Source organism: Pteropus alecto, unplaced genomic scaffold (assembly GCF_000325575.1).
Source record: "Pteropus alecto unplaced genomic scaffold, ASM32557v1 scaffold92, whole genome shotgun sequence".
Lineage (NCBI taxonomy): Eukaryota > Metazoa > Chordata > Mammalia > Chiroptera > Pteropodidae > Pteropus > Pteropus alecto.
In genome coordinates, this window is record NW_006432447.1 from 6037124 (window position 1) to 6060542 (window position 23419).

Below are 23419 nucleotides of genomic sequence, written 5' to 3' on the forward strand. Positions count from 1 at the left end.
GGGTATGTGCATGTTTACCAAACACTCCGGACTGTCATGTTCTCCAATGTTTGAGAACTAGCCTTCAACTCTGTGAGTGGAGAAAGAGACTTCCAAAGACAAAGATGTTGTTCTCGAAGCTCCCACTTTCTAGAAAGCAATTTTAAAGAGCGTAGGTAGAATTTCAGCTTCCCTCTGCTGAGAGCATTTGGTAACATGGATGTTTTTAAAAAAATTAATTTGGGGGAAAAAATGCAAGGAATCACAATGAGAAGTCCATAACAGTGTCTTTATATATTAAAAACTTCATAAAGCAATGTGACCTTCCCAAAGGTTCTCCAGCCCCATTGACCCATCATCGATCAACCTTCAGACTCATCTTTGTGCTGCTATCAGGGCCCAAAGCCTCAGTGAGCGTCAGTGAGCATAATTACTACCAATACGTGAGCCTCTGTCTTTAAGATTAATATTCCCGAATTTGGCCATTTACCAGAACTCTCTTACATCTAGCCCCTCTTGGGTTTACAAAACTTAACTGCCAATGTAAAAGGAATAGCCTTCTTGGGAGAAATTTGTTACATCTTGATTTGTCTAGCAGAATTGCCAAGAGACCAGTGCTCAGATCATTTTGAGTTTTGGGCTTTTAATCCTGTGTACCTCCTGATGCCAAAGTGCCCATAAATCTAGGTGGTAAGTGAGGTGCAAAGAGGGGGACAGAGTCCTTAAGGAAAAGAAGACAGCCTGTGTTCTTTTCATACCAGCAGCATCATTAATCTGAGTAAACTGGCTCACCTTTATGCCCCATTTTACCATCCTCAAAATATGACCGAAAATTCACCTAAAATAAACTCAAAACAGGTGGTAAACTCCAATCCTGCAGGAGCCAGACAGCTAGCACTAAAGAATCCAGGAACAAATCACTGGGAAGTGGCAGGCACCCTGTGGGGCAGTAATGCCTCGCCCGGGAATGCCCACCAGCACTGGCTCTTCCTAAAATTGCTCCCAATAATGAATATTGTATGCAATCATTTGAGTTTTAAACATTTCTGATGCATTTTTAAATTAGTAAAATATATATATATATATATAATGTTTCAATATAAAACCTCAAGCTATGTCAAGTGCCTAGTCGGAGAGTACTGGCCTGAGATAAAATGTTCTATAAAGGCAGGCTGCTTCCCATATAGTGTAAGGAAAAATTAAAAGCTTTCAATCTAGGAGGTTAGAAATAGATCAATATTTGGAAACCTATCAATAAATAACTCATAAATGAATAAATAAATATAGATAGATATGTAGATAGTATATAGATAAATGAATACATACCCTGTGGTAAGTGGCTAGCTAAGGAAAAGAGTGAGTGAACATAGGCACATGTAACAGGCTCAATGCTCAGGCTATAGGGAAATCTAATTTTCATAAGTATTAAAGGGGGCAGTCTCAGCGGAGTGGGAGAAATCGTTATAACAAGGAACTAATAAAGCCCAAAGGTGGAAGTATTTTTGATGACAGACTTTCTGGCCTTGGAGACAATTTGGAAAATAGTGGCCATTGCCTCTGGGGACAGCTGAGCAGGACCTACTGGGAATCACATATGAAGATGCTGTGTGCATGGGACTGCCACACCCCAAATTTCATCTATTTCCTTCCTGGAGACCTGGTCTCATGCAATGAGGCCGTTAGCTCAACTCCAGTGCCTGAGAACAGAGGAATGAAGTGGGAGTGAGGCTGAAACTGTAGACATCTAGGCCCTGATCTGGAGGCAGGCGAGCACACCAACTCCATGCGTGATGTGTGGGTCTCACTGCTGTGCTTAAGCAGGACCACACACAGTAACCTCTCCGCACATGGTACAGAGACCCCTCAAAGGCAAATCCACCAGATGGTGGAGAGAAATGTGCCAAACTTTAGGCAGATGCCCTGCCTGGTGAATCAAGCAAGTCTCCATACACAGCCCTATTGGGAGGCAAATCCTTCCGAGGGAATTCCACTGGAATCAAGTTGGAGGTTGGCATCTTGGCTGCAAGAGCAGCTTCTTTGGGGCGGGGTTTATTTTTCTTCCTGGACTGTGCACCCTATGCCCAGGTCACTGGCCTGACCCTTACCGTCCGTCAAAGTCTGGAAGCACATCTTGCCACTGAACTTGCCATAGCCGGCCACAGTGCGGGCGCGCACCTGTACCACATACACCATGCCTGGCCGCAGGCCATCGATCCGTGCCGTGTTGGTCTGGCTCCTGGCCATGGAAGAGTTGAATTCGTTGTGTTCCTGAAAAAGAGCAAGGGGAAGGGATCAGCAGCTCCCTCCTGAGTGCTGCACCCCTAGCCCGCTCCACTCTAGGGCACCCAGGTTTCATCAGCTCTTGGTCCTGTAGATATGCCAGAAGTTGTCACCAGATCTAGGCCATCCTTCTGAATGGAGACAGACTGACCTGGACTGAGGGAATGAAGAACTGGCTCTGGACTATGGATTGCCTACAATCTGAGTAAATGGCTGAGCTCTCAGGGCCTGGCTTAGGGGCTCATGATCATTTTCTACTCCTTCCCCCTCCAGGGTTCAGAGGTAGAACGCAAATCACATCCATCTTTCCTATCTAGTCCCTGACTCAGCAGAAGCTAACTGGACAGACCGAGTCACCCTGCGCCTGACCCCTTTGTCTTATTTCTGCTGAGATGTTTTCTTTTCTCTCCTCACTCAAGATCTCCCTGGCTACGCCTCACAATGACTGTTCCAGATCACTCTGTAAGTTCCCTTGAGTCCTTAAGCAAATGGTTTTGCATCCACTCTGCTGAATGTGGATGCCATTCTGGAGTATCTCCCACACCCGCTTCTGCTTCAGTCTGTGTCTATCTGAGTCCCCATCTTCCAGTCCTTCTCCCCCAGCTTCCAGGAAGGGCACATCCCTTCTCTCTGGAGAGCAGGCCCTGTGTCCTCACCCCTCCTCCTATTTGGGAGTTAGCTCTTCCTCTCGTCTGTCACTCTCCAGCACCTTCTGCCCTGTCCTCCACATTCCTGATTTTTGTACATGTATGTCCTCTGGTTTGCACAGATGTTGCTCCTGGTTTTCATCTTCTGGCTCCTCCATCCAGCATGAGTTCCCTGAAACAGTCACTTCCTTTCTTTGCTATTGATCTTACATAACATTTGGTTCGTGCCTGGACTTTTGTAGCCTTCCATCTTTTCTGCCACTCCCTTTCAACCAAAATCCAAACTTCTTTTCTAAAAAAAAAAAAAAATCTCTGACCTGTCTTAAAATTATTATCGGATAAAATCGAAACTCCTAAATCTAAGTTTGCAGGCCCTTCATAATTTCAATCCCTCACATTCCCCTAAATTACAACCTTGCTGCCCCTACAAGGACCACATCCCTGGCTACTAGGCCTTTGCTTAGGCTGTTTTCTCAGTCTGAAATGCCTCTCTCCAAGGCTTCCCTGTTCCCTTCAGGTCCCTTAGGCTTAGACTCCTCAAGTCCTCCTCTTCTAAGAAGGCTTTCCTCACTACTGCAGCCCACAGACTTTCCTCTTCACTATAATTATCATTATAATTCATTCTTAGCACCTTCAGATATACCAGCCTGCTCTCTAATTACTTCCATGTGAACATTATAGAGACTGTGGCTTAGCTCTGAGTATGCAGGAACACGAGTTTAGAGTCTGGGCCTGTTCCTGTCTGCACCATGAATCTTAGTGCAAAAGGGGGAAATCAGTAAAGATGAAGAACCTGAGTACTAGGAGGGAGGCCCTAAAGTTCCATGTGCAGATCTAGGGTACTGTGACAAGTTTTAGGCACTAAGGTTCTAGAGACATGGTGATAAATGAAAGGAAAGCTGGTAGCGAGCGGTCTATAAGCCATATCCTCCATCCAACGACAGACAAAACCTGGGGAGTTGAGCCAGGATGAAAGAAGTAGAGTACAATGATAAAAAAAAAAATTACCACTGTCTTAATATATGTAAAAGTTTACTTTGCAAAGGTGAAGATTTGATGTGTGTTGATTCATTTGGCCAGGCATTCACATTTCTGACACACACTACCATATACTGAGTGATATACATGGGCTACAGGTACTAAGGCATGGTCTCTCTCCTTTGGGGACATGACATCTTGTGGGGGGACCAGAAAATAAACAGATGATGACAACAGTGTGATTGAGTGCCTTTGGCAGAAGGCAGTTTAAGGGGCTATGGAGGAACAGTAGAGCATCTCTCAGTCCAAACTGAAAAGGAGGTTGGGTGGGGCTCAGAAAAAGAGTGATATGAGTTGAGTCCTAAAAGATAAATTAGCCACATGGATGAATGTGGGGAGTGAGAACTGAATAGAATACTCCATGAGAACAGAATAAAACATACAAAGCCAAAGCCTAAAGTAGTTTGGGAGCTTGCAAGTAACTGGGCATAGTTGGAGTGTGGGTAGCATAAGGGTGGTGATGAATGCTTCAGAAGCAGTTGTAAGGGACCATGGGTTAGAGGCCAGCTTGAACAGGCAGTTGAAAGTTGCAAAGAGGCCCTAATGGAGGGGATATTGATGTTCAGAAGAGACTTTCTGAGGAAGGACTACCCACTCATCATTTGATCTATTTAAAAAGCAGGTTGATTCTCCTCCACCACCACCACCAATCAGGGATCTAGCAGAAAGAAGGCTGTGCACCATAGAAGGGATATCATCTAGATCTTTGGTTGTTACTATCTTGACAAACTGGAGATCTGGAATCTGAAACTGTGAAAATCACATCACTTTGCAAGTCAGGACAAAATGCCATTGCTACCCAATCCAGAGGTCTGCCCAGATTCTCTGGTTTTCCTGGAATCTGTGGAAGTACTCATTGCTTGAAATAAGTGAAGTATTGACTGGGCAACTCTTTTACTTAAAAATATTCTTTTTAGTGTATTGGCATTTGGAATTTAAGGACAAAACAATAACCCATAATTATTTTAGAGTCCACACATTCATGAAGTTCAGTGATGAAAATTAGTTATCAGTCTTTGTTCCCCTCAAATTCATTAATTAACTCCAGGCAAATGAGTGAGAGCAAAGAGGGAGGTTGTTTTTATTTTTGGTCACTTATGACTGATTTTATAAGCATATGAGAGACAGAGGCTGTGGCCGTTGGGGGCAGAGACCATGTCCCCCTTATTTCTCCATCTCCAACATGTAGCACAGGGCTGGCCCGCCTTGGTGCTCAAGCACTCAGTGCTAAATGAATAAATAAACTGCACACTTCAGACCAGTTATTTGAACCAATCGATTGAGCACAAGATATTGCCAAGATCTGAAAGAGTTTCTTTGATAAAATGATCCTAAAATTTGAAGAGTAGAAATTCCCAAGGCCTAAACCAGCCCATTCTAGCCTAGACAGTTATTATGAAGAGTGAGTAAACGTCTAAACGCTTCATCATTAAGACAGCTGAGAGCAGATGTGGATGCTCCTCCCATGGTTTGCCCACGAGCACTGACACCAGGAGTGAAAAGTGCTACAAGACAGTAAACAAGAGAGAATGATGAATGGAAATGTATTAAAATGGAGAAGGAGATGAACATGGGAGAGGCTCTGGGAGTGTCATCAGCTTGATGGCATCTGAGCTCTCTATTAATGAGCTTTTGGAAAGGCGAAAGCTTCATTGATTCCATTCGCAGAACTGAAATTGAAAGGTGTCTCAAGCACAAACCAAGAAGGTGACGTGGGGCAGGAGACCCAGGAGGGTTTTTAGGAATAGTTGGGATAGAGACTATATGGCCCACAAGTGTAAAATATTTACTACATGGTCCTTTACAAACAATTTTTGCTGACTTATTGTTTAGAAGTGGCATAGGATGCAAAACATGGTGGATTTTGTTTCTTTGGACTGAATCCAGGACATCTATTGCATTAAGTTTTACTTGTGTTTGCATCTTCTAAAGACCAGGATTCCATGACCTTGTGGAGCAGGTAGGCAAATCATTCTGGTTACAAGCATTTAGATTTAAAATTAAGATACAATCTCTTGCTTTAGGGGCTACACTAATTTTGAGATCCTCAGCATCAATATGATTACATCCAGTCGTACTCTGAGCTCAGAAATACATTGAAATATAATTTTAGAAGTCTATAGTTCTGGTTCTGTGACTTCCTAGCTGTGACCTGTGTGGTCAAGGGTAGGTCATTTAACCTTTCTGTGACTCAGTTCCATCATCTATAAATTGGTTATACCTGGCTTTCAAGATTCTTTTTTAAGGGTCAGAACTAATATATCTGAAAATCTGGTGCATAATGGGCACTCAATAAAGATGAATTATTATCATTGTGGTTATTATTTTAAAATACCCTCACAAGGTAATGTCTTTCCTTTAGTCATATTAAAAATGGTCACCACATTTTATAGTTGAGCACTTTATAAATGGAGAGTTCTATAGTAATATACCAAACAGTAACCAATGCTTTGGCAAAGAATCGTCTGTGTTCCTAAGGAAAGCATTCTATCCTCTGGAGTGGGGACAATAATATGCTTCACTGAGGTGTGGAAGCTGCCTCAGGCATTGAGCTGCTGTGCATGTGTGTCTGTTAATAATTAGTATAAATTACTGAGAAGTAGGGATGTGGCCTGAAATGGGAGAATAAGCTCCCTTCATAACATCAGAAGTGGAGATGAACTACAGTTTTTCAAGGGGAGAGGTTTGCATGTAAAGGGGCAGGCAATGAAGGAGCTTCGACATGAACTGGCAAGTGAGGTGTCAATGGACACAGGTGTCGCTTCTGAGCATGTCATTAAGTCCTTCATCCCTTTTCACAGGGGTGACTGCCCTTTGGCAGGGCAGACGAGGAGGAGGGCAGGTGGTCTCCCATGAATTAAGCCTCTTTCCAGCACTGCTACTTGCTTCAGCGCAAAGAACCCAGGCTATAGGCTTGCTTTCTAGCTGTGTGACTGTGGATGAGTTTTTTTGTTTGTTTTGTTTTTACACTTTTTTGTACATCGGTTTCTTTACCCATATCAATGATACTAATATTTACCACTCTGAGTCATGAGGGAGAAAGAAGAAAATGTTTATAAAGCCCCTAGCACCCAATAGGGGCACTCTAGGGAAAAATGATTACTTTCCTAAGACAAGCTACAAGGCTCAATTTCATGCTTGTGTGGGAAGTGGGGGCTGGGTGGGAACTTACTGGTGACTCTGACTCCACATTGTTTGCTGGCCACACAGGATACTCTGTTGAACTGTTAGGTCAACTTTGAAATAAGGTCATATGGTCAACTGGCCCAAAGAGATTGGTCCAAAAGGTTTTGGAAAGTCAACATTTACTTTATTAACTGATAAAAAATGTGTGGCAAATAAAGGCTCCGAAATCAAAGCTGAATGGATATGATGGTTGCTTATGAATCCAGATGGTTTAAAGTACCCCCAATTCACTACATTTTTTAAATCAACTGACTACATAACCTAATAATCTCTACTGAATAGAATACTTCCGAATCCTCACCTTGCTTGTATATGTGGCTATAATGGCTGAAGGACATACTTCTTCACAGACTAGATTGGTGATCCGTCTAGCCTTCCATTTTCAGGGAGGTAAATTGCTATCATTTTAAAAATGTGAATATCATAACTTAGAGTGGTGAAGTAATTTGACTACAACTACAGGGCTGGAAAGGGAGGGTCCTGGAAACTAGGACTCCTGCTTTATAATGCAGTCATGTCTCACTGTCCAACACCGTCTCCATGTTGGAGGGCTGCAGGTCTCTATCTTTGATCCTTTTTTAAATCCATTCTCCCACTGGATGATCTCACACTGGCTCAGCACTTCCATACCATCCACATACTGACAACTTCCAAATAAACATCTCCAGCCCAGTCCTCTCTCCTGAACTCCAGATGTGTATGTCTAGCTGCCTACTCCATGTCTCTACTTGGCTATCTCAGAGGCACCTTAGACATCAAGCTGAACTTCTGTCCCCTCCTTCACCCCAAACATGCTCTACTCCCAGCAATCCCCATCTCAGTCAATGGTGGTTACATCCTTCCAGTGGGTCAGGCCAAAACCTCCCACATCCAAAATCCAAACTGTTGGAAATCCTGTTGGCTCTGACTTCAGTTTATATATTTGGAAACTAACTTTTTCATTAGCCCTCTGCTTCAACTCTGACTCAAGCCACCATCATTCTTGTCTTAGATGACTGTAATCTAGGCCTATTTTCAATAGAACAGTCTCAATTATCCTCTTAAAATGTAAGTTAGATCTTGTTTCACCTCTGCTTCTAACCCTGCTATGGATCCCCATCCCACTCAGTGGGAAAACTCAAGTTCTTAAGGCCCAACACGATCACCTCCCCTGATTACCTCTCTCCTTCCCCCCCATCTACTATTTCTTCAATGCTCACATCACTCCAGTCATGCTGGTCTTTCTGCTTCTTGAAGCGCTAGTCATGATCTTGCCTCAGGGCCTTTGTACAAGCTCTCTATCCCCCAGATATCTGCTTCATAACACCTTTATCTCCTTCAGGTGTTTTACTTACCTTCTCCAAGAGGCCTGTCTTTACCCTTCTACTTATTTCTGCAACCAATCCCTTCCCCAAACCTGACCCTTTTAATCTCATTTACTTTGCTTGGTTTTTTTTCTTTTCCCCTTCACAAGACTCATTTTCTAACATGCTATATATGAGTTCCTTGGTTATTGTGTTCATCGTTCATTGTCCATCTTATTTAATTGGAAAGTAAACCCCTTGAGGGAAGGAATCTATGTTTTGATCACTAATATATTCAAAATAGTATCTGCTAAATAGCAGACACTCAATAAATACTTGCTGAAAAAATAAATGAATGAATCTGGTGGTTCTACAAATAATATGTTGAGTTAGTAGAGAAAACACTTTATTTTCCTGGGATTTTGCAAATGCTACAGTTCACCATGGTGGGAGGAAGTCACTGTTTCACCCACAGATAGACCAGGGACCAACTCTTGACAACATGTGCCTTGCTATGGCCCCCAACAGCAGCTGATAAAGAGTAGTCAAGGAAAATAATATATACATTTCTATTTCTATTCATTTCTATCTCATCCTTTTAAATTTTCATTGCAATATTTTTAACCTCCATGAATATGTTAGTGAAGTAGTACATGCATATAATTTATAAACAGACAATCTTATATTGGAGGTACATGCTCAAAAACTTTGAAAACTACTAGTCTACAAAACCACAAACTCTTTAGAAAGTTCAGGGGATCCCTGGCAGTTTGTAGCAAACACATGACTAAGAGAGTAGAATTGGTCCTGCCCATACCAGCCCAGTGAGCTGTCTAGATAGCAGAGTGGTGTGTTGGAAGGTTTTCTCTCCTGAGCTGGCACAGTAAGTGCCTGGGTGTTGAAGGCTTTTGCCAGGGGAGACCTCTGGTCTCCATCACTAGGTCTCCATTACTCCCCTAGGGATCCTCTGGGTCTCCATCATCAGATTACTTCCTCTCTCAGGACTGCCTCCAGCTTGTCTCCTTATGCCCTCAGCTGACCACCACCCATGAAACAGTAGCTGGCTTTGGCTCTTGCAAACCTGAAGGCAGAGCTGGCTCACCTTCTCATAGTACCGGATCTCATAGTCGAGGATGATGCCATTGGGCTGCTCCGGTTGTGGCCATGACAAGGTGATGCTCCTCATGGTGGCACTGACCTGGTGCATGATAGGAACAGTGGAAGGGGCTGTGGAGAGAGGAAGAGACAGGGCAGATGAACAGATCCCTCAATTACATGAGAAGTGCCATCTTTCAGGATAAGTAGGGAGAGAAACGTCATTAGGTTTGAACCCTGCCTTTTTTTTCCCATCAGCTGAGTTGGATCTTTAGAACTTCCGGTGGGTTTTGCAGAATGAATGGAGTTTGGATAACAAAGGAATAAAAGCTAATAACTTAGGACAGGAGAACATGTGTGAGGATAGGGGCTAGAATGAACATGGTGTTTCCCGGATAAGGAAGAGAAAGGCTTGATAAAAACAAGAGACGATTGGAGGAATCATGGAAAAACAGTGTGGCCTGGGCAAACTGGAGTCAATTAGGGAGAGCATGACAAGAAAGACAAGTCTAGGCTTCAGATAGTAGGACAAGAGGAGTAAAGGAATGTTTTTGAGCAGAAGGTGTTGAAGGAACCTCAGTCTTGCCATAATGAGCTGGCCTATTGCAGAGAAGAGAACCTGTAGGCAAGGGATGATAGTGAGAGAGTAGAACTGATCAGTGCAGAATTACCGTGCAATAGAAAGAGACGTTCTAGTAAACATCTCTTTCTGAGACTGCAGTGGAAGATTTTGCTGCACTTCAGAAGAAAGAGTAAAGACATCTCTCAGAAAGACATGAACACAGACCAATGACAGAGTTCTTTCAGACTTCTGTTGGAGTTTTCCAAATGAGGACATTCAGAATAAAGCGCTCACAAATATAAATGAGAAAATGATACATAAACCAAACATTTAGAAACAGGATAATAATTCCAAAATCTGTGAAGTGATTCTGAAATCTCTGGAAATAATATTATTTATTTCCCAATTCAACATTTTTTCACATGGTGTAAATAAGATGAAAACAGTCTGGAAATAATTAATGAGGGTTGTCTTTCTGGGGGAAGAGGCGGGTAATGGATGAGGCTTCAGTCTGGGCTTGACTCAGGAGCTGTTCTGTTTAGTCCTGGCACTTCTGCAGTGATGAAGGTCATTTCTTCACACGAACTCCAATTTACAGGGTTTCTCTGGGGTCTGTGGCTGACTGACATTTACTATTTTCAATTTAAGTTAATGGATTCCCCTCCAAGACCTAAAATTACAGAGCATGGTCAAAGGGGAGAGTGGAGGGGGAATGGGGAGGTTGCTGCATTCTCTACCACTCACTGGACTCTCAGCAAGCACCTACTATGTGATGGGACCTGGATGGAGCACGGCGACGAGGAGCACTCGTTCTAAAGATGCTCACAGCCCGGAGAGCCATAAAGAAAGCACAATGTGAGAGTGTTGCAATGAGGCCTTGTGGTGGCCGTGAAAATGTGTCCCTCAAAATTCTTACTGCTGGGAGCATAACTGACTAATGGCCCCAGCTTCCGAGCTCTGCAATCCATCATCATATTCACAGAGAGCTCTGCTTCTCACAGGCTGCTCCTAGCCAGTGACTGAGAGTGGCTGGGATGCTAGGAAAAGACTATTCCTGACTCTTCAGATGGGCAACTTTCACTCAAAGTCTCCCTCTTGGACTTACCAATGCTTCCTTGTACAGAGCTGCAGCCTAAGACTCTTCCTACCCAATCCTCCTTCCTTCTTTCCCTCTTTCAGAAGGATCAGACCTTCATCCAAGCCTCCCCTGGCTTCCACCCCATTTTCCCAATCTCTGGCACATCTAATGCCACCTTGGTGTGTGCTTCATGAAGGACTTGAATTCATGCAGTCCTGAATCCCCATACAGTTATTCTGTGCCCAGCTCTGCTGCTTCCCTAGGGATGGGAGGCTCACTGTCTCTAGGAGCAACTGCTCCATACTTGGGTAACTCTCATCAATTTGCATGTCTTCCATATCCTTATCGGAAATCTGTCTTCTTCCCACTGTTCTCAGTTCTACCAAGTGACGTAATATAGAATGTTCTCTCTTCCACAGAACGGCTTGTCAAACAGCTAAAGAAACCAGTTAGGTCTCCCCTGAGTCTTCCCTGCTGAAAAGAAGGGCCAGATACTACAAACATTTCTCTCATGATATGCTGCCACCTGAGGTGGCTCTTTTCCAAATGGGGCCCCTGTTCTATAAAACTCTCTTTAGGCATGAGGCCCAGAGGTGAACCCAATTCTCCCACTGCTGTTTGAGTGGCAGACTAGAGGTAAACTAGTATCTCCCATGATCTGTGTACTACACATCTATGAGTGTGACCATTAGCCTTTGGATCAAAGACACGTCCCTGCTACTTGGTTCTGAAATCACAGTCAGACAGGTTTTCCCATGGTATGCTTCTCATCTTTCATCTGTAGAGCTGGCTTTTGACATATAGGGATTTACATGTATCTCTATCTTTATAATGTTAAATTTGGCCTATTAATTTAGTAAACTGGAATAATTTTTGATCCTTACTCAACCATCAAATGTATCTTCTCTTTCTCCCAGTTTAGTATCAAGGCCAGGTTAATTAATTAATTAATGAAACAAATATTTATGGAGCAACTGCCATGTACCAGTCACGGTTCTAAGTTCTAGAAATTCCATAGTGAATGAAATAAAATTGTCTGCGCTCACAGAACTTATTTTCTAGTGGAAGGATTCAGAGACTAGATGTAATAAATCAATCAATCACAAGGTATGTTAAAAATATTAAATATTAAAAAAATGGAACAGAAGAGAAGGGATACAGAATGCCAAAGTGTAGGAGGCTGGCCGAGAGAAAACTGCAATTCTGAATCATGTGGTCAGCAAGGCCTTGCCTGAAAAGTAGATGCAGGAGCACAGAATTGACAGAAAGGAGGGAGGGAGCTGCACAGATACCTGAGAGAAGAGCATTTGAGAGGGAGTGGCCAGGGCAAAGCTTCTGATATGGGAACAGCCTGGTGTTTCAGGGAACAGCAAAGAGCCAATGAGACTGAGACAGAGACAAAGCTATGGAGTAGGACCCTGAGAGACACTAAAAGGACTTTGGCTTTTTACTCTGAGTGAGATGGGGATCCATGGGAGGGTCATGAACAGGGGAGTGGCATAATGTGACTTGTAAGTTAATAGTATCACCCACAGCTGTGATGAGAATAGCATGCAGGGGCCTTGTAAAAGCTGAAAGACCTATCATAGCACGATTACAGTAATTCAGTTGCAAAATCATGGTTACTTGGACCGGGTTTGGAGCAGTGGAGGTGGTGAGAGTAGAGTAGTCAGATTCTGAATACATTTAGAATATCTCAATGGATGTGGGATGCAGAAGAAATAGAACAGTCAAAATGACTCCAAGATTTTTGGCCTGAGCAAAAGGAAGGTAGGGCTGTCATGAGCTGAGATCAGGCAAGACATAAGTAGAAGCAGTTTGGGAGGAAAGAGCAGGTGCTCCTAATAAGTGTGAGATGCCCCAGACGTCCCAGAGTAGACACTGAGTAGGCAGATGCATGTATAAGAGGTCCAGACTGGAGATAGAAATTTAGGGTCATTGGTATTTCAAAGATATTGAAAGCAGCAGAACTGATAGATACCACTAAGAGAACGAATAGAACAGAAAATATATTCAAAGATTCAGTAAATGAATTGAAAACAGCCAAGGGGCCTGAGAAAAAAGGTCAATGAGGTAGAAGTAAATGAGCTGTGATCACATAGAAACCAAGTGGCAATAATCGTTCCCAGGAGAGAATGTGTGAAATGTTGCCACTAAAGTCACGTTAAATGAAACTAGGAACTGAGGGTGGATTTAGCAGCAGACTGGATGGTTTGCAGTGTGGATGGCTTCTGATCATCTTTTCTAAGACCTCTTGTGCATTGTGCAGAGCTGTGGAGAGGATAAGTGTGCTTCAGGGAAGGTGAGACATTTTCCAGAGTCGGTCAGGTCACTGGGGAGTCCCAAAGGTGTCCCACCAAGATGGGTGGAGAAGGGCTCCCGATTAGCCTGCTTTCCCCCGCAACCACCACCACACTCACTGTGCAGCATGAGCTGCCCCTTCAGACCTATGTGAAAACACAATGTCTATGCTGTTATTCATGCCAGTGCCATACACGTTTTCAGAATCCTTCTGCCTCGAGAGCTGAACCATCATGTATTAAAAATTGGAAAAAGTAATCTTAATGGCCTGAAGATTTTGATAGGCTTGGTTCTCCTTTTTTTTTTTTGCCTCTAATCCCTGGAAAGCTATCATTTAAGACTCAACATATTTGCCAAACATTGTGCCAGGCCCCTGCTCTAATCATAGGGGACAGAAGGACAAGTAAGGAAGTCACAGCCCTGCCCTAGGACCTTGGAATCTAGATGGGGTCAGATGGTAAAGAGAAAAATCATAGGGAAGGGTGATCAGAGGCAACTGATAGCCAAAATCCACTGAGAGGAACACTCCTGTTATGCAGATGGCAAGGATCTCCCAGCAGCCAACTAGCAGCACAGAGATCTAGGAGAAGCTGCCGGAGGGTAAAGGTCACCACTGCCTGCATATCTTAGATTTATAGTGATGACATGATGCTCACAGACCCCGTGGCAGGTAGTTTAATCTCACACAGGTCATTCTAAATGTCTTACATTTTAATTGAGATGGGATTAGCGCATGGGAGAAAGTGAGAAAGTATTACTCTTCCTCCCTGAAAATCAAGGGTAGCTTACATGGGCTGTTCTACCATCAGTGATTAACTACAACGATCCATTTGTTGTTGTTTCCCTTCTCCAAGTGCAATGCCCCCTCTAGATCTGGTGTTTTACATGCTATAACACTTTCAGAAAAAAAAAAACAAAAATAAAAATGAGCTCAGGTATCCATTCAAACACCAACTTCTTCTAGCAAAACTAAGGCAGACTAAGGAGGGATGGGAAGATTATTCAAAGAAGCAGCTCCTGTGACCCTTGGATATGCTGGTTCTAATAGTAAGTCCTGGCCAGTTTCTTTTCTCCATAAACCTGCATCCTCACATGAAGGAACAGTTTCACTGAAAGTCTCTTCCTTGAACGCACACAAAACACTTTTGATTAAATTAAACATTTTACCGAGAGAAGGAAATGAAAATAGAGTTCACAAAATTATTAAAATTTAGCAAAGAAGCAAATATGGACCTTTCTTTAGAAAAAGGTAAAAATGAAGAATTAGTTTAGGGACTATTCAATAAAAGGTATTGAAGGCTCAGGAAAGATGTGTTTGGCCTAAAGAGGAGATGCTCAAAAAAACCCAAACAACAAAAATTGCCCTGTATTCCTTCTTAGCCAAATAAAGAGGCTGATCCAACAGGAAGCTGGGACCCAAAGAAGAGAGTGGGTTAGAAACAAAAAGTGTCAAATAAAATTCAGTCCCTGAGGAAAAATCAACTAGGGCTCTAACAGAATCAGAATGAGGTGGTATCGGATAAGGAGTCTAGAGTCAATTTAAGAGGCACTTTAATGTGTCAGAAACGGAAAGAGACTCAAACTTTAAACTTCACTGGTCAAGGGGCACAGGGATGGAGACAACACAAAGGCAGGCTGAGTGAGTGAGTCTTTGCCTCTGTTTTTGCCCAGGAAGACTTTGGGGAGCTCTTACTACCAAATTCCTTTTGAAGCAGACAGATCCAAGATAGTAGTATATCATATACAGCAGAGAAAGGGCACAAAATGTTCTTGCCCAAGCTGACAAATGAGATGTGTATAAAATGTAGGGACAGGATGGCAATCGATACCACAGCTGCAAGTTATGAAAGAGCTTACAGGTGACATGGGACAAGCATTGGCCCAAATTGACCGCAGGTCACTCTCAGTGACATCAGGGATGGGGCCTGGCTGACCACCAGCCAGCGCTCCATTTGAAAGAAGGGCTCCAACAGAGATCGTAGGGCCCGCAATCCTGTCAGACTAAGTCTGGGCTTGGTGTGATGGCATAAATCTATCTCAGAAATTAATAGCCCAAATCTTGACCCTGGAGTCTTAATATGCCTTGCTGTCATATGTCAGGTTCACCTGGACCATACATTTTATATTTATGACATTCCTTGACCCTTTAATTAGTGACTCAGTCATGTTCAAAGTTTTCTTCTTACTCATTTTTTTCTTATGTGATAGGAGCATTTCTTCTTAACAATTAAATTAAGCATTTCAGATTTCAAAATGTGAAAATGAGTTGATGCTTTTTTTCCCTAGGACAAATGCTAAGTTCGAATGCATTATCTTTGCTTATTAAAACTACTTCTTAATGTCTTCATTGATTTTTGTGTCAAAATAATTCTTTCAACAGTTTTAACTGTAATTCATTTGGGATATAATAAATCATATAACAGCTTATTATGTTAAAATATTTTAAGACATCAAAAATATTTATCAGTAGTTTTAAAGAAAAATAATAGCAAAACACACATACATTCAAAATGAAGTTGATCTATTGGAGTAACATATTTGAAGAGGTTATAAAAACATAAAACTTGGATTTCAGAGTTCAGCAAATCTCGTCTAAAGAGAAAAGTGTTGTTTCTGGGGCTGGAAATCATGTCAGGGACCGCCTTGTTCTGAGGCCACCTCTCACCTGCCCTAGGAGCCGAGATTCAGGTCACAGCTGAGTACTCTCTACCTTGACTCACTTGACAGCCCTATCAAGTCTCCTGTAAGATAAATGGTGTTTTCCGTTAGGGAGACTTTCATATCTAATCTTTCCTAGAAGACCCGTGGAAACGGGAACCCATCTACCTCTCTCACAATAACTCACGCTGGGCAGGTGGGGGAGATTTCCCTGGCCCTTCCATGTGATTTGTGGGGGGAGATTCCTGTACTGACCCCTCAGGGCGGTGCATCTGCCCCAACCTGAACAGTGTGCTCTGAGGCTTGGTAGCCACTTCTACCATTCAGGGCCTTGCTTTTTCTAGGACAAATATCCATCAGTTGGTAAGACATTTTGGTTGTTTCTACATTTGGCTATTGTGAATAATGCTGCTAAGAACATTCATGTATAAGTTTCTGTGTGGATCTACATTTGTATTTCTCTTGGGTATATACCTAGTGGAATTGCCGGATCATATGGTAAAGCTATGCTTTCTAGACTGGCATCTCCTAGCCAAATCATCGTTAGACTAACCACCCAAGCTGTGAGAAAATCAAGGTGGGATAAGGAACATAGTAAGGAGCCAAGGACTCCAGCTCGGGGCATAGAAATTAGCAGAAGTCAAGAAGGGCTTTGGTCAGGGCTCTGCAGATGCTGCAGAGGGAGGTGGCTTCCCATTCTGGCTCAGCCATCTGCTTACTGTGTGAACTTAGGCTAAGGTTACTTAACTTCTTTGGGCCTCCAATTCTTCAACTGTAAAACAGGAATATTAATCCTTATGTTATGAATTTTTCATATATTCTGAGGATTGCTCCTTCCAACCCGATCTGGTCTGCCAGGCCAGGATCCTTGGCATCTACCCCAAAGTCTCCTTCTGGGTCCACCGCTATTCACATATACAAAACAGTCTCTGGGCATAGTTCCCCAGGGTACATGTGAAAAGCACAATCCAGTGACAGCCTTGGGTATTTATGTGATAAAAATCTTTGAGGAAATAAATAAGCATGTCAACCCAGTCAGGGTGGAGGCGATGGATAGAATGGGCTCAGAGAAAGGGAAGGCGAGCAGCAGGGCTCCCTGGAGAGAGGTGTGATAGATGCTCCAGGAGACAGATGGTTCCTTGTGACACCTCCAGATGACCAGAGTTTTTCTGGGAGGTAATCTAGGAAATAAATAATGGGGTACCCTTGTCCTTAAGACAAGGAGACCTTGTGACTCTGGGGAGGGGATGTGCCATGGCCCACACTTCCTATGCTATGACTCAGGACTCATGAATGCTCTATTGGCTTTGTCCCTGCTTTTCTCCAGGACTTGTCACCAGTATCTCCTTGTACCTAATATCTTGTCCCAACTCCCTCGCCCACCGCTAGGACTCTTCACTTCAAACTGTCTGCAGTCAGATTCATCTTTCCAAAGCTCAATTTACCCACGTTCTTCTGATGCTTATAAACCTTCAATGGCTCCCACTGGAAAAAGTCCCAACTGCATCTCTAACATTTAACAATGGGGCAGTCGTAGACCAGGCCAGACTGCCTTTCCCTGCTCCCTTCAGGAACCCGCTGCTCTCACCTAACTGCTCCACTCACTGTGTCCCAGCAAACTCAGCTTTTGGAATCCCCACCTGTAGAACCACACCCTCTGGCCACCTCTCTTCATAACCCCACCAGCCTTCAGAGGCCCAGATCACTGCTCTGGATTAGCCCTGTTGAACCACACCCACCAGAACGCCCCTTCCCTCCTCCCGATTCAAAGTCCTGACTTCACTAACTCTCATTGGACTGTAATTGCCACCTTGGGACACAGTGCACTGTGATCTAACTTTCCAGATGCTCATCTCTGCTCTCCATCACTGGAATAAACTCTTTAGGGCAGAAGTCATGTTTGTAGCCTTTTCCCACTGTTTATAGATATCCAGTAAAAGTTTGCCTTTACTGGAATGATTGCAGGTTCTTTTCTAAAAATATCAGAAGTAAATAAAAGGGGTCAGAAAACCATGGAGTTGCACCTGACATGGATATTGGCCTTTAAAGGAGAGAGATGTTGGGGGAAGGGGATTCTTCAGCCTGCACCTGGGAAGGAATAGGAGTGGGTTTAAATATAGCAGTCCCAGGAGAGTGGGGATAGGAGTGCTACATGGTGTAGAAGCAGAAACTGGGAGGCTGGGGCCATCTCCATCTCGTTGGGATGTGTCAGCTGAAATGTTACTTTATGTTAGTAGGTGTCTAACTTTTCTTCCTTCTGAGCTGTAGAATCCTTTCTCAAAAAAATTTTCCTTGGAGCATAGTGCAAAACAGAACAATTCAGAGATGCTCTGGGTGAATAAGTGGAAGTCCCAGAGCCCTGAAGCGAGCCCATTTCTTATCTCCCCCACCCAGACTCTGAAGGATCCACACACAGAGATCCAAAAATACTGGGCAGCCTCCAGATTAAATTCTGTGAATTCCTCAAAGGTATGGGTGACGAGGTTGGGAGTTAGGAGTCGGGGGTGGTAGATTACCTTTCTCTTTATATGAAATATATTCTTAGAAATAAATCTATATTTAAATGTTAGTTAAAGACTTTAGACACATTAGTACTGATGACAAAAGAAGAACAGTTTACACACAAAAAAATTGTGCAGATGAATTGTGCATAGATGAATTGTGTTTTTTCTGACATTTATATTTTAGGAGATAGCTCTGTTGAGAAGGTACTGCTTAGATAACAGGTCCTCCCTCTGTTGATGAAAACTCATTTCATTGCACAAATATGTTCGAATTTTATACTAGGAAGATTGACTCATTAAAATTTTTTTGGTGCAGTAACACTTTTGGTCAAAGTAGATTAAAGAAATAAGCAATTAGTTTGGAGACTAGGTATGAATACAAAAGCAGAATTAATTATTTTTCTAATTGTTTTTTTTTTTCCTATTGTAGACATTGGCTTCTTTGCTTTTGCTCTGGGCTATGCCTTGAGATGACTCTGTAACCCGCCTTCCAATCTCTCTCTAGCTCGGACTCACCTGGGCACAGAAGACTGCTTTGGGTGGGTGGCATCAGTTTGATGCTGTTGTGGAATATTTGCTGAGTCTCGTCATGGGCTCAGTGGAGTGAAGATGGGAGAGAAAATGAAGGTTCGGGCCTGGCTGGCTGAGTTGGTCCTACACTCCTTCACAAGTTTGGTTCCAAGCCAAGGGATGGGTGTGACAACTGGGAACTGGAACTGGGAGGCCTTTCTGGGGATGTGGGTTTCTAGCAGATGACCTCATTTTTGATACTTCCTCTGATGGAAGGGGAGTCTTTACTGGGATCATCCACCTGATGCTGCTAGTTCTCAAAATGTGGTCCCAGATCAGTGTCACCTGGGAACTAAACAGAAATGCAGGATCTTGATCCCCACCCCAGACTTACTGAATCAAACTCTGGGAGCGGGGCTCAACAATCTGAGTTTTAATAAGTCCTCCAGGGGATTCTGATGCACACTCAAGTTTGAGAACTGTTTGTCTGGAAATCTAGAAATCCGAATGTTAAACTTTGAAAGGATATCCGAGGTCATTTAGTTTTCTGTCAACTCTTACAATTTATGGATTACAGTACTGAGGGCAAGGAAGAGAAAGAGACTCCCCTAAGTCCTTAGCAGCCTAGAGCAGAGCCAGAAATAGCCTGGCTTCCTGTTCGATGCCTGGCCCCTTCTCCCCTCCCCCTACTCTCATGAGCCCAGCATTTTCAGAGCCTCTTGAGGATGTGAAGCATGGGGGAGGGCAAACGGGGTCACATCATTCACAAATGGGTGCTGCCTGATTTCTCAGAAGGATCAGGAGTTCCCACAGAGGAGGAAGTGTGCAGAGCCCTGTGCCAGAGAAGGAGGCATCCCAGCTAGTGGGGTCCTGGGGTCCCTTCTGCCTCCTAGGTTCCCCTAGACTGGCTCCCCCTTCCTACTGGGGTAACCAGAAGGTGCACCAGGACAGGAAAGCAAATATGAATGCTGTGACCCTGTGGTGACAGGAGGCTGTGAAGGGATGGGTGAATGTACAAGGTAATTGTCAAGCGATGCCAGTCTTAGGCAGGTGCCCCAGGGTAGCTGTGAGGGTGAATGAGGACAGACCCATCAGGAGTCACGTGGCAGCTAGGGCTAGCTCCACCTCCCACAAGCCTGTCAGCCTTTCCTGGTATGGGACCAGAGCAGTGGCAGTTCTGGTTTGTTGCATGTTTAATCACAGAAAGCAGTTCACTGTAAACACTGGCACTGGAGAGGCCACAGGAGAGAGCAAACGAAACCCTACAGCAGGTTGTGTGCCCCTTACTCCACGGCACTCATGTGCAAGTGTTCAGCAGAGCACCCATCACAGCTGGGGGACCCAGTTGTGCCTGACATCACTTCCACCAGTAGCAGGCAAGGGAGCTTATCTCCCACCTCAAAGGGGAAGATAGAAGCCTGACTATCCAACCGCATAAATAATGCCTTGACTTGGATACCTCAAATCTCCACAAATACGAACACGTGACCGAACCCACCTCCCCTTGCCACCATCCTTGAACACGTCTGGGATCCCTGGCATGTCTCCTACATATATGAAAATCATCCTCTCATTTTCCAGTTTTGGTTTATTTGTTCTTGATGTCAGCTGCCTGCTAGACCCCTGTAGTAAAGCTGGCACTAAGCTATATTTCCAGTCCCTTCCCTGAGGACCTGTGACTTTGTGAGAACACAGTTCCCCTGTGATCCCTTGGGCAGTGTCCTACTCAACCTAACCCCGAGAGCCGTGCCTCCCTGCTTAGCTGTAGCACCTCGTCATGGAGCCCCAAGGCTGCCTGTTGTGCTCAAACTTCATCCTGTTCCTCCTGCAGAGCTGCCTTCCTTGCCCTCCCGGTCCTCATCCTGGGCCTCTATTCACTTCCAGTGCATCTGATGAGCCAACGGACACCAAGAGGTCTTGTCTCTTCCCAGTCTCCTGCACACCCACCTTCCTCACAAGCTTCCCTCCCCATATACAAACCCACTTCTGTGAACAAATGCAAGCCTGCTGGTTTATAAGGCACCACCCGACTGTGAACATCATGTAAAGCCGGCCATGACATTCCAGAACAGAGGACACTGTGCCGAGGTGCAGGGGTTACTAGAGGAGCTCTCAGTCTATCAGAAGAAATAGGGCCTATGAACATGAAAAAATAATGCACATTCAAGAACTCATTGTGTCAAGCTTATAACTAGTACAATTCAGAGAAGGATGATGCACTTCAGAATTTTCTATGGTGCAGGCAGACGCACAGGAAGAACAAATGTTCTCCGGAGCTCTTCTGGATAGATAATGCATTTGCTCTGTTCCGAGGAAGGAAAGAAGGAAGGAAGGAAGGGAAGGAGGGAGGGAAGGAGAGAGGGAGGAGGGAAGGAAGGAAGGTAGGAAGGAAGGAAGGAAGGTAGGAAAAGAAGGAAGGAAGGAAGGAAGGGATACATACATTTAAAAGCTCAATTCTATAGCTTGGCTCTCAGAGGGAAACAGATCCCAAGGCCTAGAGGGGTTGGCAAAGAGTCTCCCTTGCACTGGAAAATATTTGTGGTCCAGCATTGCCTTTATTTACCCAGAACATTTAATGCGCCTTTTTCCCCAATCTTTCATATCCGCTCAGAGAAGATGTTAATTTTCTGAAATTAAACACTTAGCTTGATTACTGTTTTGTTAATTGCTGCATTCGAAAACCCCTGGTGCTCCTGCCTGTTTAACATGGATGGTGCTGTGAAAATGATAGGCATGGAGCCGGCGTGCAGGTGGACAGACAACAGCAATGGAATGCCACCGTGGCTACCCCCAACTGCTTGCTCAAGCAGCTGGGTCCCTGCCCAGGGGAGTAGGAGACAGAGCAGGTCATAGCAGGTGCCTCCCACAGGGCCATGTTTTGGGAGGACAATGCACCCAGGAAGTTCCGAGTCTTACCAACATCTGGGAGAATGTAGGGGCTTAACTCCAATCAGAGCACCCACCCCAAGATGCCCGAGGAAGGAAAGACCACAGAGAGAACCTAAGCTACACCATTTGCTGGTGCCTGAGATTAGTTTAAGAAACAGTAAGGCATTTTCAGTCAGACATTTATTTGATAATTTATTAGTTCATTCAATGAACATTTGTTTAATACTACTATTTCAGGTACCTAGCTAGACACTGGGGCATGATAGCTGATAAGATGGACGTAGGACATGCTCTCCTGGAGACCAGAATCAGCTCGTGGAGCAGACATTTGCTGGAGGAGCATGGAGTGGATGCATCACTAGGACTCTTCCCTCCTACCCACTTTGGCGGAGCCATAAGGTAAAGAGCAACTACCTCCTAATCCAACTAGAGATGCTCTTTGCAATGAAGGTTATGGTAGTCTCATTTGGACTTTGAACAGGGTAAGAGACTGAACTACAATCTCACTGCCAGCAGCCCTATTTTCATGTTGTTAGAGTGTGTGGCCCAAGATGGGGTAAAATGAGCAAACAGGTGCCCTCAGGGGGTCCTCGCAGGGATGCAGGGCAGGGCACTTTCAGCTGCTCTCCAGCTGTTAGCAGCATCACTAGCCACTGCTCAGGATCAAGAACAGAGAGAATCCTCACACCCAACCAACCACTTTGTTACCCAGCAGGTGAGATCTGTTCACATGAAGTTCAAATTGGTCAGTTAGTGAACCGACACTGTCACTGGATAGCAACACCCACCACAGATTGAATTGCTTTCTAGCAACTTCATGTGGTTACATTCTAGCTTTTGGAAAGTGGGAGCTGGCACTGCAGCAGGCCGTGGTACAGAAGCCCAGCTGAGGGCCCCTTGGAGTCCCGTCCCAGTGAGTCACATACTCACTTATGGCTTCTCTGGGCCTCTGATCCCAGTCTCAGTGTGCTGTGGACTAGTATGCAAGCTCCAAAAGTCACGGGTTGTTGTGTGTTGTTTGCTACTCTGCTCCCAGTGCCTGGAGCTATGCGTGGTGCACAGAAGGTCTCAAAAAATATTTATTGAGCAGGTAAATGAACAGGAGCAGAAACCAATGAGTCAGCATGTGGAAAGTAGTCACAAAGACTGAGTTGAACGAATGAAGATATTGCCAAAGTTAAAGTGCTTAAACAAACAAACTACAAACAAATCTCTTTGAGTGCGGTTGAATCTCACTGCGATCCTCTGATCAGGGCTCCTGGCATCATCCTAAGATCATTCCCTTATGTTTTCAGGAAGAGACCCAGTCACCTGGCTGACCTGGAGGGATTGCCTGGCCACCTGTGGACTACCAGGACATATTCTGATCACCATACATCAGCCCAACACTTATATCCGAACTCATATGT

The 23419-nt window shown here is 44.1% G+C and overlaps 1 protein-coding gene across 1 annotated transcript in view; it reads right to left on the reverse strand.

Moving 5' to 3' along the window:
- EPHB1 (EPH receptor B1) overlaps positions 1 to 23419 on the reverse strand; it is a 398288-nt gene that overhangs the window by 76525 nt on the left and 298344 nt on the right. The window contains exons 6-7 of the mRNA XM_006907222.1: positions 9516 to 9640; positions 2085 to 2247 (exon numbers count right to left, since the gene is read on the reverse strand). Coding sequence (XP_006907284.1) covers positions 2085 to 2247; positions 9516 to 9640 — 288 coding nt within the window. The remainder of the gene's footprint in view (positions 1 to 2084; positions 2248 to 9515; positions 9641 to 23419) is intronic.